At 41.9% G+C, this 17580-nt stretch overlaps 1 protein-coding gene across 1 annotated transcript in view; it reads right to left on the reverse strand.

Moving 5' to 3' along the window:
* nfasca (neurofascin homolog (chicken) a) overlaps positions 1 to 16054 on the reverse strand; it is a 50940-nt gene extending 34886 nt beyond the window's left edge. Inside the window, exons 1-7 of the mRNA XM_041962918.1 lie at positions 15961 to 16054; positions 12350 to 12367; positions 10654 to 10759; positions 6717 to 6913; positions 6377 to 6499; positions 4192 to 4362; positions 325 to 436 (exon numbers count right to left, since the gene is read on the reverse strand). Of these exons, the coding sequence (XP_041818852.1) occupies positions 325 to 436; positions 4192 to 4362; positions 6377 to 6499; positions 6717 to 6913; positions 10654 to 10759; positions 12350 to 12367; positions 15961 to 16054 (821 nt within the window). The remainder of the gene's footprint in view (positions 1 to 324; positions 437 to 4191; positions 4363 to 6376; positions 6500 to 6716; positions 6914 to 10653; positions 10760 to 12349; positions 12368 to 15960) is intronic.
* Positions 16055 to 17580: the final 1526 nt, after the last annotated feature.

The raw sequence follows: 17580 nt of genomic DNA on the forward strand, positions 1-17580 counted from the left end.
TAACAAATGGCTGTGATTGTGGTCTAATTTATTCATTTCTCCCGCGTGCACCTCCTGATTTAAGACAGGTGAGGGAGGTACGGTGGAGATGAACTGTCCTCTACGCTGTGATTCTCTGGAGACTCACTGAGTCAAGCTCACTTTTGGACGAACAAATGAAATCTCTAAACAATTATTTTCAATCCTCCTTTCACATTCAGCTTCACTTGGCTTAATGACTGTCCCTTTTAAATGATATTTTCTGCAATATCCTAGCAGTACCCACACCAATTAATATTTCATCCTATCTTTTGTGTGTGTGTTTGTGTGTGTGTGTGAGCTCACAGTCCAGCAGCAATACACTCCAGCAGCAGCTGCTCGTCTCGTAGCACCATTTTGGAGCTCTCGCTCCCTGGAGGTGAGAGGAAGGTTGGCGTGGACTCTGTTACTTTTCGGCCTGCAGACGAAGGACAAGGAGGGGTTAATACACACACCAACACACACACATACATATTCAAATCCTGGAGCCCTGCAGTTTATCTTTGTACTATGACTCACTTCCTACAAGGAGACAAACATCCTCTTTGTAGGCAGTGCCACGTAAATCTAACACTATTATTCTGATCATTTCCTTGTGGCTGTGTTCCATCTCCGCCAGGTTTTGGCTCTCTCTGCAGTCTGCTGCAAGGCCAAAGTAGCCTGTAAATGGGTTTAACACCCTCTGGCTTCTCTCACAGGAAGACATTAAGAGAGGCAGAAACAACAACAGGGTCAGAGATCTTGCTTTATGTTGCCAAGGGAACAGAGATGGAAAAGATTGGTATTAAAAGCTTAACGAAAGCAGCTGATAAAACTTGTCAGGTTTTCCTGCTGTAATGAGATTGGTTTAACATCAAACTGCAGTAAGGTCATAAAGTTGATGGCATTAGTCTCCAACCCCATGTTAAACCTTCCCATAAGGCTTGGCTAAAGCATTGAGCCACAGCAGCAGTATGATTAGTTGCCTTGCCACAACTAGACGCTTTAGAGGAGAACCTTGGCGTTCCTTGGAGTTGGAGTTTAGGTTGTAAGGCCTTTTCTAATTATGATAAAGATCTATTTTAAAACCCATGTTAAACGTAGAGGTGCTTTTGAACAATAACTCAGGGCCTGTTCTGCATCAGCATTGCTTGAGTTGGTTGAAACAAAGTCTTGAACACAAACTGTAAATAAAACATTTGAGCGTAAATGAATCAATCAGACAGTTCAGCTAAGCAGTCTGGGATGTGATCAAACTGCCAAGTGCTGCCTTTGTTAGCACACTGCAAGACCCAACCGCATGTGGCATTTCAATCAGCCACGTGGTTTTATAACAGTGGAGAGTCAAACACCTTTTCTTACAGAGTCAAATATTGTCACCTACAGTATCTGATTTTTTCGACTCTATATTTGGGCTTTCCACAAAAGACAAACCTTTTTAAACAGACACAGTACTTTTCAAGTTTCACCAAGTTAATTACTTTCAACTGCTTTAACCTTTTACTTTTAAATAACAATTCAAATGCTTTTAGGGTTTACTTATAAGCTCTCATTTCAACTGTTTGCATGGTTTACACACAACTGACAATTCCACTGCACTGCACTTCAGCTCTTCCTCTTCAGCTACCGGTTCGCCTGTTTTCAGCTCTTACTCTTTACCTGTTAGTTCAACTATTTTCAATCTTACATACCAGAAAAACAGTCAACATTTTAACATTCCAGCCTGTAAACCCTACCAGCATCTGCAAGTGCCACATTGCAAATGATAATTGATAACTGTTTGCAACTGCAGCACTGATTGAACTGATGCTTTCTAAATGACTGAATTTGAGATCATTACTTAGAGTTCTGCACTCATTTCCACTCTGATCCAATCCCAATACAAATTCTTTACACTGCAGACATAAAATCTAGTCAGCAAAGAGCTACAGCCTGCTGAGATGTGTGTGGGATTAAATTAGCATTTTGCTCCTTTGTGATGCAGATCTGCATATGTTAGCCGTTAGCCTCTACAGTGGCCGGTAAACAGACAGAAGTGTGTGAGGAAGTTTTGTTATTGATAGTGACACTGGGAGGAGAAGAAGGACGACAAGAGGAGGAAACATACAGGACAAAAAGGCATTTGAGTGGTAGCAACTGCCAAAGTGCTTATGTCCAAAATTGCAAGAGTGGGATTCTAGCAAGGCTTCTCAGGATGCACTGCAGCTTTAGACCCGTCCCATCCACAAAAAAGACAGAGTTGTGATGTTTGCTGCTGTGTGCATTTGTAAGAGATTAGTGATAAAGTGTGTGTGTGTGTGTGTGTGTGTGTGTGTGTGTGTGTGTGTGTGTGTGAGTGTGTTTGAGTGAGCATTTCAATAGCCTTTCCAGCTCCCATCACTCCCCTACACTCACTCAGAAATGTTTCAAAGCAGAAGGTGTAGGCGGCTGACCTTATTTCCATACATATATGACTATTAATGACCGCAGCATGAATGCAGACTGAATATTCATCATGTGACCTAATCCTCCTCTGTGCTGGAGCCTCATCGGTGTCTTCAGTCCCACTGGGCATCAGAGCCAGTCTGGTCTGTCACAAGGAGCCTCTTCTCCCTTAGGGACAGAGCCCATGGATCCACTGTCCCCCCAGCTCAGCAAATGGCACATATGCTACCACTTTGGCTGATCTGTTCCCTCCAGCTATGGGCTCATTCAGTAGATGTATGGCTAAATGAATATACAGATTCAATTGACTGTGTGCAGGATACTTGAATTAAGGGTAATGTGTGTGTTAATCACTGTATGTTTAGTCATTACATGTGATCGTTTAATACTTATTGAAGGGTTGAAGAAATGGATGATAAATGAAATGAGATGAATACTTATTTGTTCTGTGTGAGTCTATATTAGCGAAAGAAAGATGTCGGTCTGTCTTTTATTGGATGTAATGAATAGATGACTGACGGAACATTGATTGATTAGGAAAATTGCATTCTGCTGCCACATTTTGCATTGAATTGTTTCTATTTTTTGTCGGTTATATTAGGGGTTTAGGTGGAGAGCTGCCATGTGCCAAGATGGTCAAGAGGGTTTTACGTATTTTACACTGATGGAAACAAACAAAAAACACTTGTGAGCTAGCATCTCAAAGATGCTGCATGCACACAAAATTCCAGCTGCTTTAATAAAGAAAATCTGTACCCACCACAAAAACAATGGCTCAGTCAAACTATGGCCAATGTTTAGATGGTGGAATGACTCAGTACCTCTCCAAAGTGAAACTCAATTCTTCAAACACCGATTTTAGGGCATACTCCATGTAGCTTAAGGACACATTCAACAACATTTTTAGAAAAGCCACTATATTTATGTTATTATGTTTTAAAATGTGAAGGAAATGAAGGCTGACAGGCTGAGTTGTCACATGAGGCAAACTGTGAATAGTTGTTAAATTTCAAGTGTGTGCATTCCTCACTGCACCAGACTGCATACACTAGATTTCTTTTCTTGTGCTTGGGCGTACAGTCTTTTGAATGGCACAGTTTCTGTCTTGGGGTGTTGCTACCTTCAGAGAATCACAACACATACTCACATTTCCACAGGAAGCCATTCTACACCTGTAGAGAGCAGTTAGGAGATGACATATGTTTCTAAGGTGAGTCTGAGGTCAGTGGTTGACATGAGCATCACAGAGCTAGCAGGTTAGTGTGCTGGCCTTGTTACTGTGGGACATGACTATGGAGGTGGACAGGAAGCGGCCCTGTCCTGACAGTAAGTGACTCACCACCATAGGGGTCAGTAGCATTGTGAGATGTGTCATTATACGGCTCCTCTGAAAACACAGGCACACACAGTGGCTCATCAGTCCACACACATTCACACTCAGAGAACCGGATGACACACAGTCAGGCTGAACGTTGAACAAAGCTGAAAGAAAAGATTTCACATTATTTAAGGATTGTGCTTCTCCATTCTGCAGAAACCTGAGGACGTGATTTCATGCATCTCATGTCATGTCATGATATCACCTCTAGATGGAGATATGTCATCTTCCATTTCGGTTGGATTGGCGCGTGATCAAAACATGCACAGCAGACATGGAGAGAAAACAGGACCATACAGTTCATACACAGCTACTGCAGTGGCTCCTGTTGAATAAATGACTCAAACGTTTGTGTGTATAACGCAGGTCTAACGTGTGTGTTGTCTACTCACTGGTCAGAACTTTGAGTGTGAAGGGGTTCTTCTGTTGGATGGTGTGTGTGAAGAGGAAGCGAGCGTTGCAGCTGTAGTCAGTGTGAGCATCTTTGGCCAAAACGTTGGAGAAGTACAGGTCTCCATTCAGACCCATGGACACTCTCTTATCCTGAGGGATTGGAGTCATAGCTGTAGGAGAACAGAGGGGAGGAAATGGAAAAGAGTGAGAGGGAATGAAATCACATTAACACATTTGATTTGTACTGTAGCTAACAGGAACTACAGCATTCGCAGCTGCTATTAGTTGCACATTACCATTAACAATTCATTTTCTGAAAGCACTGAGTAAAAGCTATGTGGATTTGCAGTTTTAATGTTAATACATAACTTAATAAAACTTAATAAAAAGGAACCTTCCAGGATATTAGGAGGAAATTATTCACAAATTGTGGACCTATAAAATAAAGCATTACTAAATTAACGACTGAAAGGGGACCACGTAGGTTCAAAGTCTTTTCTGGTCCACGTTCTAAACAAGGACAGATTCACAGATTTCACGACCTGATGGTTATTTTCTGTACTTTTGAGTTTTAATAATTTGCAAGTGTGCAATTGTATTTGGATATTTGTATTTAGCATTTGTTATATTATCTGTTCTACTTTTCTTTTGAAAATTGATGCAGTTGTAATGCAAATATCAAGGAGGGGGCATAGAGTTTAAAGAGGTGTATGTTTACCAGCAGACAGATTGATCCATAGGGACTAAAAGTCTGGATACCTCAGCCTCTACTCCTCAGTCCTGCAACTTTGTGGAAGTGCTGTATCAATTGCTTCAGTAACCCTTTAATTAAGCAGGCCCACAAAGGCTTGTATTTTAGATACAGTATATAAGGTGATATATCTGTGATCCCAGGCACACACATCCTCTGCAGTCACAGTGTAACATGATTTTAGTACTTGTCTGAAAGAAAGAAAGCAGAAATTTGTCTGTCAAATCGCCATCTGATCTCTCTTGTCTTGTATCAAAGGCTAAAAATATCATTTAAAACCAGAAGCAAGGATACCTTTAAGGCAAACCACCAGCTTGTTGGGTGCATATATCTTCACATACAACTCAGTTCAAGTTCATGTCTGTTCAGGTTAGCTCTGCTAACCCAGCTGATGTGTCATCCTAGAGTTGCTACAGGCAAACGTTAACTTGCAGCACACCCACACAGACGTCCAGACAGACCGTCACTGACACTCTGCAACTGCACCAACTGACGTGAGCCGTATGGTCGTCAAGACAATGCCCCAGGACCAATCAGGAGCCGTGCCAGCAGTCCTAATGCGTTGGCGTGTTACAGTGTCTGGCCTAACGATGAGACTACATGACATATGTTAGTGTGTGTGTCATATTTTAACGTGGTGAAAGGTGAAAGGACCTATCGCTGCACTACCTCGATTTTAACTGGGAAGGAGAACTTTGTTGTAGTGGAAATAGGACATTTTCAAGTATTAAATGGTACTTAAAAGATAATACACAAATAAATGAATAGTTTTAATCAACATTATGACTGTTTCACTAAAGTGCTCTCTACGATGTCTTTAGACGGCTACAAAGTAGCTTCTGGTTGGACACGAGTGCATGCACACACAGTACTGTAGCGTAACCCGACGGGGAGAAGGACAATGCAGTGTAAAGGTGAGAGGGAAGGAACGGACGGTTCGAGTCTTAAAAGTCTCCTAAAAGCTGCCGAGAGAAAGAAACTGACAGAGACAAGAGCATGAGGGATAAAAGACTAAATTAAAGCATTACACTTAGAGGTCAGTGGAGACAAACTGCTTTGAAAAGAGGGAGAGAAAGCCTGTCTTTAGATGACCTGCAAGCCCATCACAATCTAAAGACAGCAAAAACAAATTAAATGTACTTCTCAGCACCCACATTGCTTTTCTTTGTGGATGCTGACTGACTTCATTTAAGGGGGTTGTGTTAAGAAATACAACAACAAAAAAACACACAGCCACCAAAAAAACATGTCACCCCGAGAACTGAGACTGCTCAGTTAAGAGGGAAAATTGTTTTCGAGAAAGTTGTATTTGAGGAATATGGAAAAAAGGGTCATGATTCACCACCCCCCACTGGATAATACAGTGACAGCAGGACACACTGATAAAACACACTACATATATATTTGCATATCTGTGTGTAACTGGTGCTCACCGCTGTTCATCCAGAAGGTGAACGGAGGAGGCAGACCCGGTGGGGGGTTGCAGAGCAGAACCAGCGGGGAGCCTTCAGTCACCACCACTGGCTCCAGCACCTCTTTAGGCCACAGAGGAGCCTCTGGATGGGGATAGGGGAAGGGAGTAGAAGGGGGTGGAGAAGGAGGAGAAGGAGTAAAGAGGGCAAGAGATGAGAAAACATATATATATACTGTATATATGACAAGGATTTGTCCATTATAACACACCACAGCACTTTGATTGTAGTCTATGATGATATTTCAGTGTATGCAAAAATGTCCGAATATTGTGTGCTGTGTGTTTCTGTGTGCTCTTACTGGAGACCCGGAGCAGGATTTTGTCGGATAAAGCCACTCCGAATTCATTGCTGGCAAAACACTGGTACTCTCCTTCGTAGTCCTCTGGCCGTCCTCCGCTCCGGAAACCGATCTCCAGAGTTCCTGAGCGTTTTCGCATCGTCACCCTGGGATCTTTCCCGATGTTGAAGAACTTCCCGTTCCTTCGCCATGAGAATCTGTCCCAGATGACAACAGAATCAAACAGTTAGCATTCTAACGCAGCTGATCCCTGGAAATGAAGTTCATTCTACTGTTGTCCTCTTCATGTGATGCTCATTTTAAGTTTGATATGTCTTTCTGGCAACTTTGATTGCCTTGTCACCAGCCTTCTTACCCCAAAACCCGCTGCAGTCACAGTACATATATATGAGGCAGTTATCAGACCTGCACAATGGAAATGGGACATACCTTCCATTTGCATTATAACCAATCGTCTAACTCAGCATATATAAGGTTAAATAAACCGGAGAAATTTGGAACGGTGGAGTGAATTGAGCAGGGGAACATGTATTTACAGTATGTATATGTTTGTTTCTCCCTGTTTCCTGATCTGAACCAGTTTTAATTTGCTGTTGATACTGTGTGCCGTGTTAATGCTGTTAATGCTGCACAGCACTAGCTCTATTAGAACAACAACAGAGTCGTGTCACAGTCACCGCTCTGCCGTTCAGGCTTATCTTCTCTCTTCAGAAACAAAATTCACATTCACTGTTTTTCTTCTGCTGCTTCCATTTTCTGCTTCTTAACTGAACACTTCCTGTACAGTTATTTCACAATGAAAACCTCCCAGGAGGCTTTTAATTTGAAACATCTGCATGAAAAGTTTAAGAGAATGTAACTTAAAAGCACTTGAAAAACAGCAGAGTAATTGTGACTGGAATTTACAAGTGACTGTTTAGCACTTGTTTATGAGGGGACAAAGAAGGCAGGAGAAGCATGGCAGAAGTTATCTTGGCACGATGTTTTGCCAACTGGGCCTTCGCCATGTTAACATGCATGCTGTAATTGTTTCAACATCCAGAAAATGTGAGTCTTTTGCTCGTCATGTGCTTGCCATCTTACATTACTGAACTGGCACATGACAACAGCACACAAATCTGCCACACCACATGCACTCCATATGCATGTAATGGTACTGAGGCTGGATCCTGCTCCACGTGGTGTTTCCAGAGGGCTCCCTGATTAGTGAAGAACGCTGAATATGCTTACATAACCCGCCTCTATTTTTAGTGATGAGCAGGGATTTAAAAGGATGTTTCCTGTCATTTTCAGCTGAGTTACTGTTGAGCTGGGCCTGTCTGAGGTGCAGCACAATGCTGAGCCTGAACAACGGGCCACTATTGAAGTACTGGAGACCAGAGCTGTGTGTGTGTGTGTGTGTGTGTGTGTGTGTGTGTGTGTGCGTGTGTGTGTGTGTGTGTGTGTGTGTGTGAGTGTGTGTTGCGTAGTGAGAGACTGATTGCAAGTGAATAAGTGAACGATCCCTTTCGCTGAATGTTTCATGAGCATGAATGGTCAACTGAGTGCATTACTGGAGCACAATGCCTGTCCTGGGAAGGAGAGAGCCAGTGTGTGCATGGGAGAGTGGATGTGAGTGCCTTATTGTCAGGTTGTGTAAGTGTGTGTGTACGCAAGAATCTGGGAGAGTGTGCATGTGTATGTGTGTGTATGTGTGTGCGTGTGTGTGTGTGTGTGTATGTCTTATGTAAAGCCAATCTGTCTCCAAATAAACAATGTACCACTGTCCGGAGCTGGTCATACCCCCAGTGATGTAACCACTGGAGACCCACTGTGTGTGTGTGCGTGTGTGGGGGTGTGTGTGTGTGTGTGTGTGTGTGTATGTGTGTGTGTGTGTATGGGTATGCTGCTAAGAGTGAATTGTTCTGATATTTTGATGTATGCAAGGTGTGTGTGATTGGGTGTAGTGCATATCACAGCAAGGTTTTCACAGTAATTCTGTGTGTGTGTGTGTGTGTGTGTGTGTGTGTGTAGTAAAAGAGCCAGAGAGCAACATACAAAAGAAAACTATAGACCATTCAACCAGCTGATTTATGGTCTAGCAAATGTTGTGGCAACACTGACAAACACAGCTCCACTGAGTTTCACAGTTTGAAAATACAGATCGTTGGACTGATCACAGTCTTCAAGCACCCGCTCCTCTAATTTGGCTTTGGCTGAAGAAAAACAATTAACATACCACATTTGTCTGACCGCCAAACATCACAAGGGGAAGGGCTTTGTAGTGCTAGCTGGCAAGACTCTTCAGAATTTGCTCGTTTATAATTGCACAGTCATTGAACAAACCTGCAATCCATGATACGTCACACACCATTTAATTAAGTAACTATGGTTTGAGATGGATCATTTCACAGAGATCTGCTAAAATTAAAGGGACTCCATTAGGCAGAGGCTTGTGCAGCAGTAACTGTGACTTGTTTACTATTGGCTACAACTCAGTCCACAAGGACAAAACAAAGCACAGGATATACAGGTGTTTATAGGTTTTATAGGTACGTGGTTTCAAGAAAACAACCACAAACAGAGTTCAAAGAAATTAAGGGAAGACAGTAAAGAGCTGATGGGGTTCACGACAGCTGGAGCAGACATCAGACAGAGTGATGGAGCTAATGGATGGGACAGTTGGGGGGGGCAGCAGAGAGAGAAAGAGCACAGCAAAGAGCACAGCGCACCGCTTGTCAGGTTAGGGCTGCTGAGGGCAGGCAGACAGGTGTCATGCTGAGTTTATGGGGTTGTTAGAGGGCAGGAAAGGAGCCTTGGGGTAAGACACCATTCAACTGAAGGGTAAGGGGGTCATTGAAAAAGGAAGGGTGGGTGTGATGTGTTATTGTGTGTGAGAGAGACAGACAGATAGACAGAGGGGGGCAGAGTGGCAGGAGAGCACATCTGAGTGGCACTGTCACTCCACATGAGTCTCACTGCCAGAGAGAGACGGGGACGGGTGTAGAGAGAGAGACAGGAGGGCAAGGACACACCAAAGACAAACACACCAGGGTGACAAAGGCAGCAGAGGAGAAAACATGGACAGAGACAATGAGCCTGAGTGAAAAGAATGAATGATAGACAGTGAGAAGGAGAAGATGAATCTGCTTTGTCCTCAGCTGTGTTGCGTTTTCCTGATTACTCTCCAGCTGCGTCTGATTGGTGCACACAGTCTGCAACCTGTCAGTTTGTCAAGTTGACATATCAATCCCACTGTCAGCTTTTCAGCCTGTTTTTCAGCTACCTGCAAAATCTTTCAAACTCTCTTATTAAGCGGCAGTTTATTCTACATTTGTTAACTTCAGCCTCTCAGCTATCCTCATTTACTTAGTGTGCCACACCACAGACACATTTACACATAGAGGACAGTTTACCCATCACAAGGAGCCCAGGTGTGACTCTGGAGAGGGGTCCTTAAGTCAGACAAAATAACCCTGGTGATGTCATCAACGTTATCTTTGCTTAAGCTTGGAGACTCTGAACAAAGATGCGAACATTAAACGAAAATAAGAATAACAATTTGTCACTTAGCCCTGGTGGCATCTTATCATGGAGATAGTTTTGGTTTTAATAACTGAGGCCTTTTATTACTCTGGATAATCCACACAACACACAAAGCAGTTCCAGTGAAAAATGTACACAGTGAGGTCTGTGATAAATTAACTAAACATCAATTAAACTGAAAAAAAAAAGAAAAATAGAAAAACAAAAACAATTGTGGGCTGGATGTAACAATGAACTCCACATAGCTTGAATTAATTGGCTGCATGGGCTTTACAGCTCCCTTAAACTCACACTTATTCTTGTGTCTCTGTAATTGGATCTCTATGTGTGTGTGTGTGTGTGTGTGTGTGTGTGTGTGTGTGTGTGTGTGTGTGTCCATGCGTGTGTGTGTGTGTGCCCATGTACTGCTTACGTTGGCACTGGGTTGCCCTTGGCCTCACACTCGATGATGATATTATCTCTGGGGTCGACAATGTAGTCCTTCACTGACTGTTTAACTATAGTGGGGGGCTGCTTCACTGTGGGAGGAGGGGAGAGATAAAGAGAAGGTTACAGGAATAAGGTTGTGTACAGATAATGCGCGTGCACACACACACACACACACACACACACACACACACAGCTGGTTGTGAACAGTTCTGTTTGGCCACCTGCTGTGTATTTGCCAAGTTTTATTGGTCAACCTCATTTTGAGCTGCCATGCTTTCTTCAAAATCCAAAATATCTCTCTTCCATCTGGTTTCCAGTCATACCAAATATGTAGCAGCTATAAAAACATGATATTTCACGGGTTCACATTTGCTGTAACACATATCCAAATGTGTGTTATCATCCATACGCTCCAGTCTCATATATCTTGCCAACAGTATTAGATACAGATCTGAAAAGAAAATGTCACCAACCTTATTAACGAGAGATAAATTATTCAGTATTTTATCTATTTACTGATACTTATATCTATATATCCTTGCGATCATGCAAGGACACTGGTTGACGAGTGAGGTATTGAGAAATATTGGAACACTTCCATTTCACATCTTGGATTTCTTTTTGAAGGTCCGGCATTCATTCTGTTGGTTGTGATAATCTTTTACTCAGCAAAATAATTGCTGAGATCTCTGAACATGTCTATTTGGGCTCTATGGCACAGAAGATAATATCAGACTTTGGATACACACAAAACTTTCATGGGATTTGCTGACAGTAACAGAGTTATAGAATATTGCCTTAACTTCATGATCCATCCTTTATTTATTTTACCATAAGGCCATTATCAGCCTCATACATCGCTGAAGCCTGCTTTACATTCTGATAAAAGAAATCAATAGATCATAGCTTCCACCTCCACAGCTGTGTTCATTCTGCTATACATATTTAATGGCTCACTTAAGCCAAACCTCTCAACAGTAAAGACACACCATGCAGCCAACATTTCTCTGCCCTTTTGCATTTCTAGCTCACTGAGCCCTGCAGGGCTTTGAATGTAACACAAGTACACACACACACTCACACATACTGTACACACAACATGAGATAACAAGCACCTCAGAGGGCCAGCCGCCTGCTAGATTAAAGGAGAAGCTCGATGCTCTAAAAGAAAGCTCTGTGACCGGACTAGAAGAATGAATTCCTGTCCAACTGACAGAGAACAGCCCCGCTCTGTAACTGAAGCTATTCCAGCTAATCTCATCCATAACTGAAAAAGCATCGTATTATACATATCCTTCATGTTGCTATGGCAACCGTAAGAGTGCTTTTATTGTATGCTTGGCTGTGATAAAAGCCAGGACACGAGAAATAATTACTATGGAAATGACTCCTCAACATATGAGCTTCCTCCACATCCTCCATGACTCGCATTCAACCTCTGAGTTAACAATCCTGTACTGCAGCAACACAGTGTTTCCTGAATCCACTGTGTGAGTTTTACTGTCTATGAAGCACAAGCAAAAACAAGTTGTAAATAGCAGTTGTTCAGTCTGTAATGTCTGGTCTTTCTCTCTCACAGTCAAATTTCTACTGCAGTATTACAACCTATGAGCGAGAAGCTATCAAATGAGTTGGCAGACAGAAACATTAGCAGCAACATGTTAAACAGAAACACTTACGGTCTTGCAGGATCTTTGCTGTTAGTCCAACGTAAAGCCAAAGAGAGACAGAGACAAGGATGGAAGAACTGTAATGTGACTGTTAATCATATTAGAGACATATCAACATCTACAGTACGAATTACAACTTTGCAGATTCATCATGTTATGTTTTGTTATGTTATGTTATGTTATCATCGCTCAGTGGCTTCAGACTGGTGGGGCGGTTTAGAGTGGGTTGTGAGCAGATGGGTAAGCATTGTACACCAGCATTACACAGAATATATTCAACTTTGTTTTGTTTTATTATATAATTTTATACTAAAAATAGCTTCATGTGTTTTTAATAGCTTTTCATTTGAAGCCTGAATTAGTTGTAACTGCCATTGCAATGCTTCTAATGTTTCTTTAAAAGCTGGTTTAAGCCTTGATTGTACTGTCTTGCTGCAGTGCAATTTCCAGTTCCATTGCAAATCTATTGAGTTTTAAGCCCCAGTTGTACTTGAATTATTTTCTTGTCATTGTGTGAAATCAATTTGAAGAGGCAGCACAATGGTTGGTATTGTCTTCTCACAAAAAAAAGGTTTGTATCCAATGACAGGCAGAATGATTGGATGCAAATAAACTCAACGGCTATTAAGTTGGTCTACAGTGCGTGTGGACCGTGACCTGAAGCCAGGGGCTGAACCAGTTGAGAGCCACTGTTATAATTTACAGTTATGTTGTGCACAGTTTATGAAAAATATCTGGATTAGTCATATAAATGACAGAGAGAGACTGTGATCTATAGAATGAAACAGGGAAACGATGACTGAGGACTTACCTGTAAGGAGGTCCCGAATCAGCAAAGGATGAGCAGTGAGGAAGAGAAAGACAAAACACAAGTTATGCTTTAGATTGCACATCAAAGACTGTAACACAGAGTCATAGTGTTTATTTCTATTGCAAATAACTGGTTAGTAATAGATGGGAAGCTTGTCTGTATTTGGGAGGCCTACATGAAGCTGCAAAACTCCTGCATACTGTATGTACTTCCCTGTTGTAAAACCAGGGAAGTGTAGCATCACTTAATGCAGCACAAAATAAAAGGTACAAGACTACAAGACCTAGTGTCCAGCTCATCAAATTTAGCTTTTTCTGGATGGATTGCTGCTTGCTGCTTTGGAGGAGGCAGTTCATTCTAATGTGAAGAGCATTTCAAATGACTGTCCACTCACCAAGCTTTCACTTCATCTCAGTTTTTTTTTATTGGCAGCCAGATTGTGTATGTGATTCAGATGTGTTTCTGCTTTCAAAGACAGTATACACTGAGGTGGCAACAGTGGCATAAGTGTTAAGTGTTGGTGCTGACTGACACCTGCCAGATAAAAAGACAGGGATCTGCGTGTAATGAGACACATCTTTTTAGGTTGCCGACTGTAAGTGAGTATAATGTAATGTAGCACGAATAAAAAATGATTCAACTGGAGCACAAGTTAATAAGATTTTAAAAGAACATTTGACCAAACCAAAGCACATTTTAGATGATGGATTATAGTTCTCCAAGTGTTACAATAGACGCCATTCTAACAATTTCACATTGCTCATTTATTGTCCTACCTTGCAAAAGCTGTCTAATAAACGTAGTAAATGCCTGAATGTGTGGATATTTAGGACTGTGTGTGGTTTAGGCCCCCTCCCCACTGTCAGCCAGGAACACCCACATGCACACACAATGATGAAGCGATCCTGTGCAGGAGCTTGACCTTGTGTTTGTGTGACAGTTACAGATGAGCCTTGATATAAGGTGTGTGCTGTCTGTGCACATGCCTACATCCATGCTGCTATGCACTATTATGTGTGTTTTGCCTGCATGTATCATATATTTTATTCAGTGAATAATGACTGACTTTTTGTCAGCTACAGCTACAACTCCACAGATCTATTTAGTGAATTTAAACAGTATTCATCATATGCCCTTTAGATATTATTATGTAGAGATAAAGTGTGTGTGAGTGTGTGAACATGTGTTTGTGTCTCCTGTGGAGATGTGTGCAAGACACTCATCAATAAAGGTCAAGAGTGCAGTTTGCTGTGAAGCAGACAAATAGACATAAGGAAGAGAGGGGGATGGGGCTTCTCATTCCATCTCCTGAACTACACCATCAACTCATTGTGAGGTACGTGGTGCCTCAGTTAGTTACCACAATTAGACCTTTAACATGTCATATCACATCAGTTTGTCATTCAAAAATGTGATGTTGCATATGGAAACCTGAAAAATGGATCACTAACAACTAAATCTGATCACTACACCTACACTGACACAATTTAATGCCTAATGGTGCAATTAAAAGACAAACAATATTGCTTTTAGAACTGTGTGCGGGTACACTGAGAGCTAATGGAATGCCAAAATCAAGTCAAATGCCTCGTATGTGTCAACATTCTTGGCCTGATTCTAAATCTGCTGCTTGAACATTTTGACCATAAATATAAAAGCTGACTCTGTGAAAAATGCTTAAACTGAAGTGCTTTGGAAACTGTTCAGTCCAACCAAGTTCAAACAACATGTGAGCCCTACACTGTGCATCATACTGAACCATCAATCTATCTGTGACCAACTGATGATATTTTTGTTAGGAATAAAAAGCCTCTGCCTGTCTGTTTATCACAGTGTGGCGAATACATTAAGGAGAGGTCACTGGGTTATAAGACTATTACCCAAATGGGTTCTGTTAGGCAGGGTGTGTGCATGTGTTTGTATCAGATCAATAGAGCATCATAAGTCCAGGGTTGAAAGGTCAGGCTTATAAAAGAAACACAGAAAGAGACGGCGCCATGGGGGGGCAGAGAAATAGAAGACAGAGCAGCCTGAGAGCTGACTGCTGCATGTGTGTGCGTAGGTGCATGTGTGTGTTCTGAATGAAAAAAGGAGTATGTGTAGCAAGGCTAAAAAAAGAGAGAAAAAAAGGCACAACTTCTCCCTTTCTCCTCTGTGCTTTTGTTCCCAGTTCCCTCAGGAATCCATTTAAGAGCAGAATCCAGTCAGACTGTGATACTGTCATAATGGACAGGTATGAGATTGTGTGTGTGTGTGTGGGTGTGTTGGGAGTTTATCTATATAATATATTAATGTGTGCGTGCTGGAATCAATGAAGACCTATCATCTTTGAATTTGTGACACACTATTACCCAGGGACATGAGGCAGACTATTCTTATGATAATCAAATGTTGATGTGATCACTGCTACAACGAATGCAAAAAAATACCTTGAAACCTGTGCATTAACTTGATTTTTGTTAAAGTTGTAGCTACAGGACTGTTACAGTGAAATTTATTTATCTCATTTTTGTTTTTCCCCCCAAATCATGTCAGTATCCCTCAGTATCCCTCAGTATCTAAGCATGACCAGAGTCGGCAGCTCAGGTTCACACTGCACAGGTCAACTGTTCGGAGTAATGGAGTTTGAAAAAAAAAAAAGAGTTAAAAAATGTTTGTCAGAATCTGACACTACATGGAATATATGCAATAACTACTACCATCCTTGTTTGTGCAAACTGATTGTTGGAGTTTTTGGTGTAGAATTTGCATCATCTTTTGCTGTAACGCTTTGTATTAAAGTGGATCAGGTGAGTGCTGAGTGACTTACGGTCTTGTGGTACTTCAATGGGTGCTGCTTCCTGCCACAGTAGCAGCAGTAATGACATGAGAGCCAGGGCCGCATGCCCGCCCTGCCCGAACATCTCTCCCCCTCTGAATGACCGGCCTCGTCCCTCACCTCTCCTGACTGGCCCAATGGCTCTCGTGACGCTGTGCCGAAGACCTGTGTGTGCAGACACAGAGACAGATGGTAAGGATGAAGACAGTGTAGTAGATCATACAGTATATCTACAGTACAAACTGTTTGCGTGTGTGGATGAGTGTGTAGCTGTGTATGTATTCTGGCACAAGAGTGTGTGTCGAGTCTGGCCTACATTCACAGCTGAGTCCCTGTGTGGCTCCCTAGAGAGAGCAGCCTAAAAACAAAGCCAAGAAGCTCTGTGGCACTGATTCTTAGAGTGCAGCTTTAAGTATAGAATATTGGGATAATTTTATCATTTGAACCTCTTTGCTACAATGTCTATTTTATACACTGTTGAAGGGAGGTTTCCACCTGATGACCCCCAGAGACGTGTTAGGAATCACTGCTCTTTGGCAGGTATAGAGGCAGATTAGAGCTCCAAGGTTCTTCACTGAGAATGAATCCTCTTTTTGAGCACAAGTATCTTGTGTTTAAATTAACTCACATTTTTTGTTGAAGTTACTAAAGGGGTACAGTTATTTATAGACTTTAAAGGACTGGGAAATCTAGCTTCTGTTTTACCACTTATCTCACCTAGTGGCAAAATTCTCAAAGGTCTCATTTCTATGGAAAATAAAAACTGAATTTACTTATCTTAAATGTCCAGTGCAGAGAATTTAGTGGCATCTAGAAGTGAGGTTACAGATTGCAACCATTGGAATTGGAATTTTGGTCTCATGGTCTAAATTCGTCTTCCTGCCATATTATTCAGCAGTCAGCCTACAGGCCAAAGATTTCTAATTTACTCCCCACCATCTCCACATGACAGCCAGGTCTGTGTACTGGCAACCAAACCAGGACCACCTGCCCACTGTAATCCCCGTCCCCCATGCTGCCATCTCCCACCAGGATCAATCCTTCACTCTGCTTCAAATCACACCAGAGCTCAAAGCTATGACAACAGGATAAATGAAAAAAAATCAGGTGGGAGTGTGGGGGTGGGTGTTTACCACTTTGGTTGCCATTTAAAATCTCCAGGAAAATATGACCAAATGAGGGTGGAGAACGTGACATAACATGCTGATGAGGACTGTGACCGCGCTGGTCAACAGTCTGTTGACAAGTCAGATTTATGAATAAAAATTAAAGAATTTATTTAAAAAGAAAAGACACAGTGAAATGCTAAACAAATAAAATATTATTTACTACAACCCTACTGTACAATAATCAACATGCCAGCATTATGGATTTCCATTAGGATCATTTTTACCACGCTATTCCATGATGATCCAAATGGTCAAAAATTTGATTAAATTTAGAATCAGGTTTTATCTATTTAAAGTGCGAGCTGTGGTGCAATAACAGACCCCCACAACGCACAAAAGCGGGGACACAACAGCTTTTAGGCCTGAGGGCAGGAGTCAGATTTCACCCAAAACCTGCAAACACTCACCACACAGACAGACACACACACACACACACACTATG

The sequence above is a fragment of the Chelmon rostratus genome, chromosome 2, assembly GCF_017976325.1.
Source record: "Chelmon rostratus isolate fCheRos1 chromosome 2, fCheRos1.pri, whole genome shotgun sequence".
Classification (NCBI taxonomy): domain Eukaryota; kingdom Metazoa; phylum Chordata; class Actinopteri; order Chaetodontiformes; family Chaetodontidae; genus Chelmon; species Chelmon rostratus.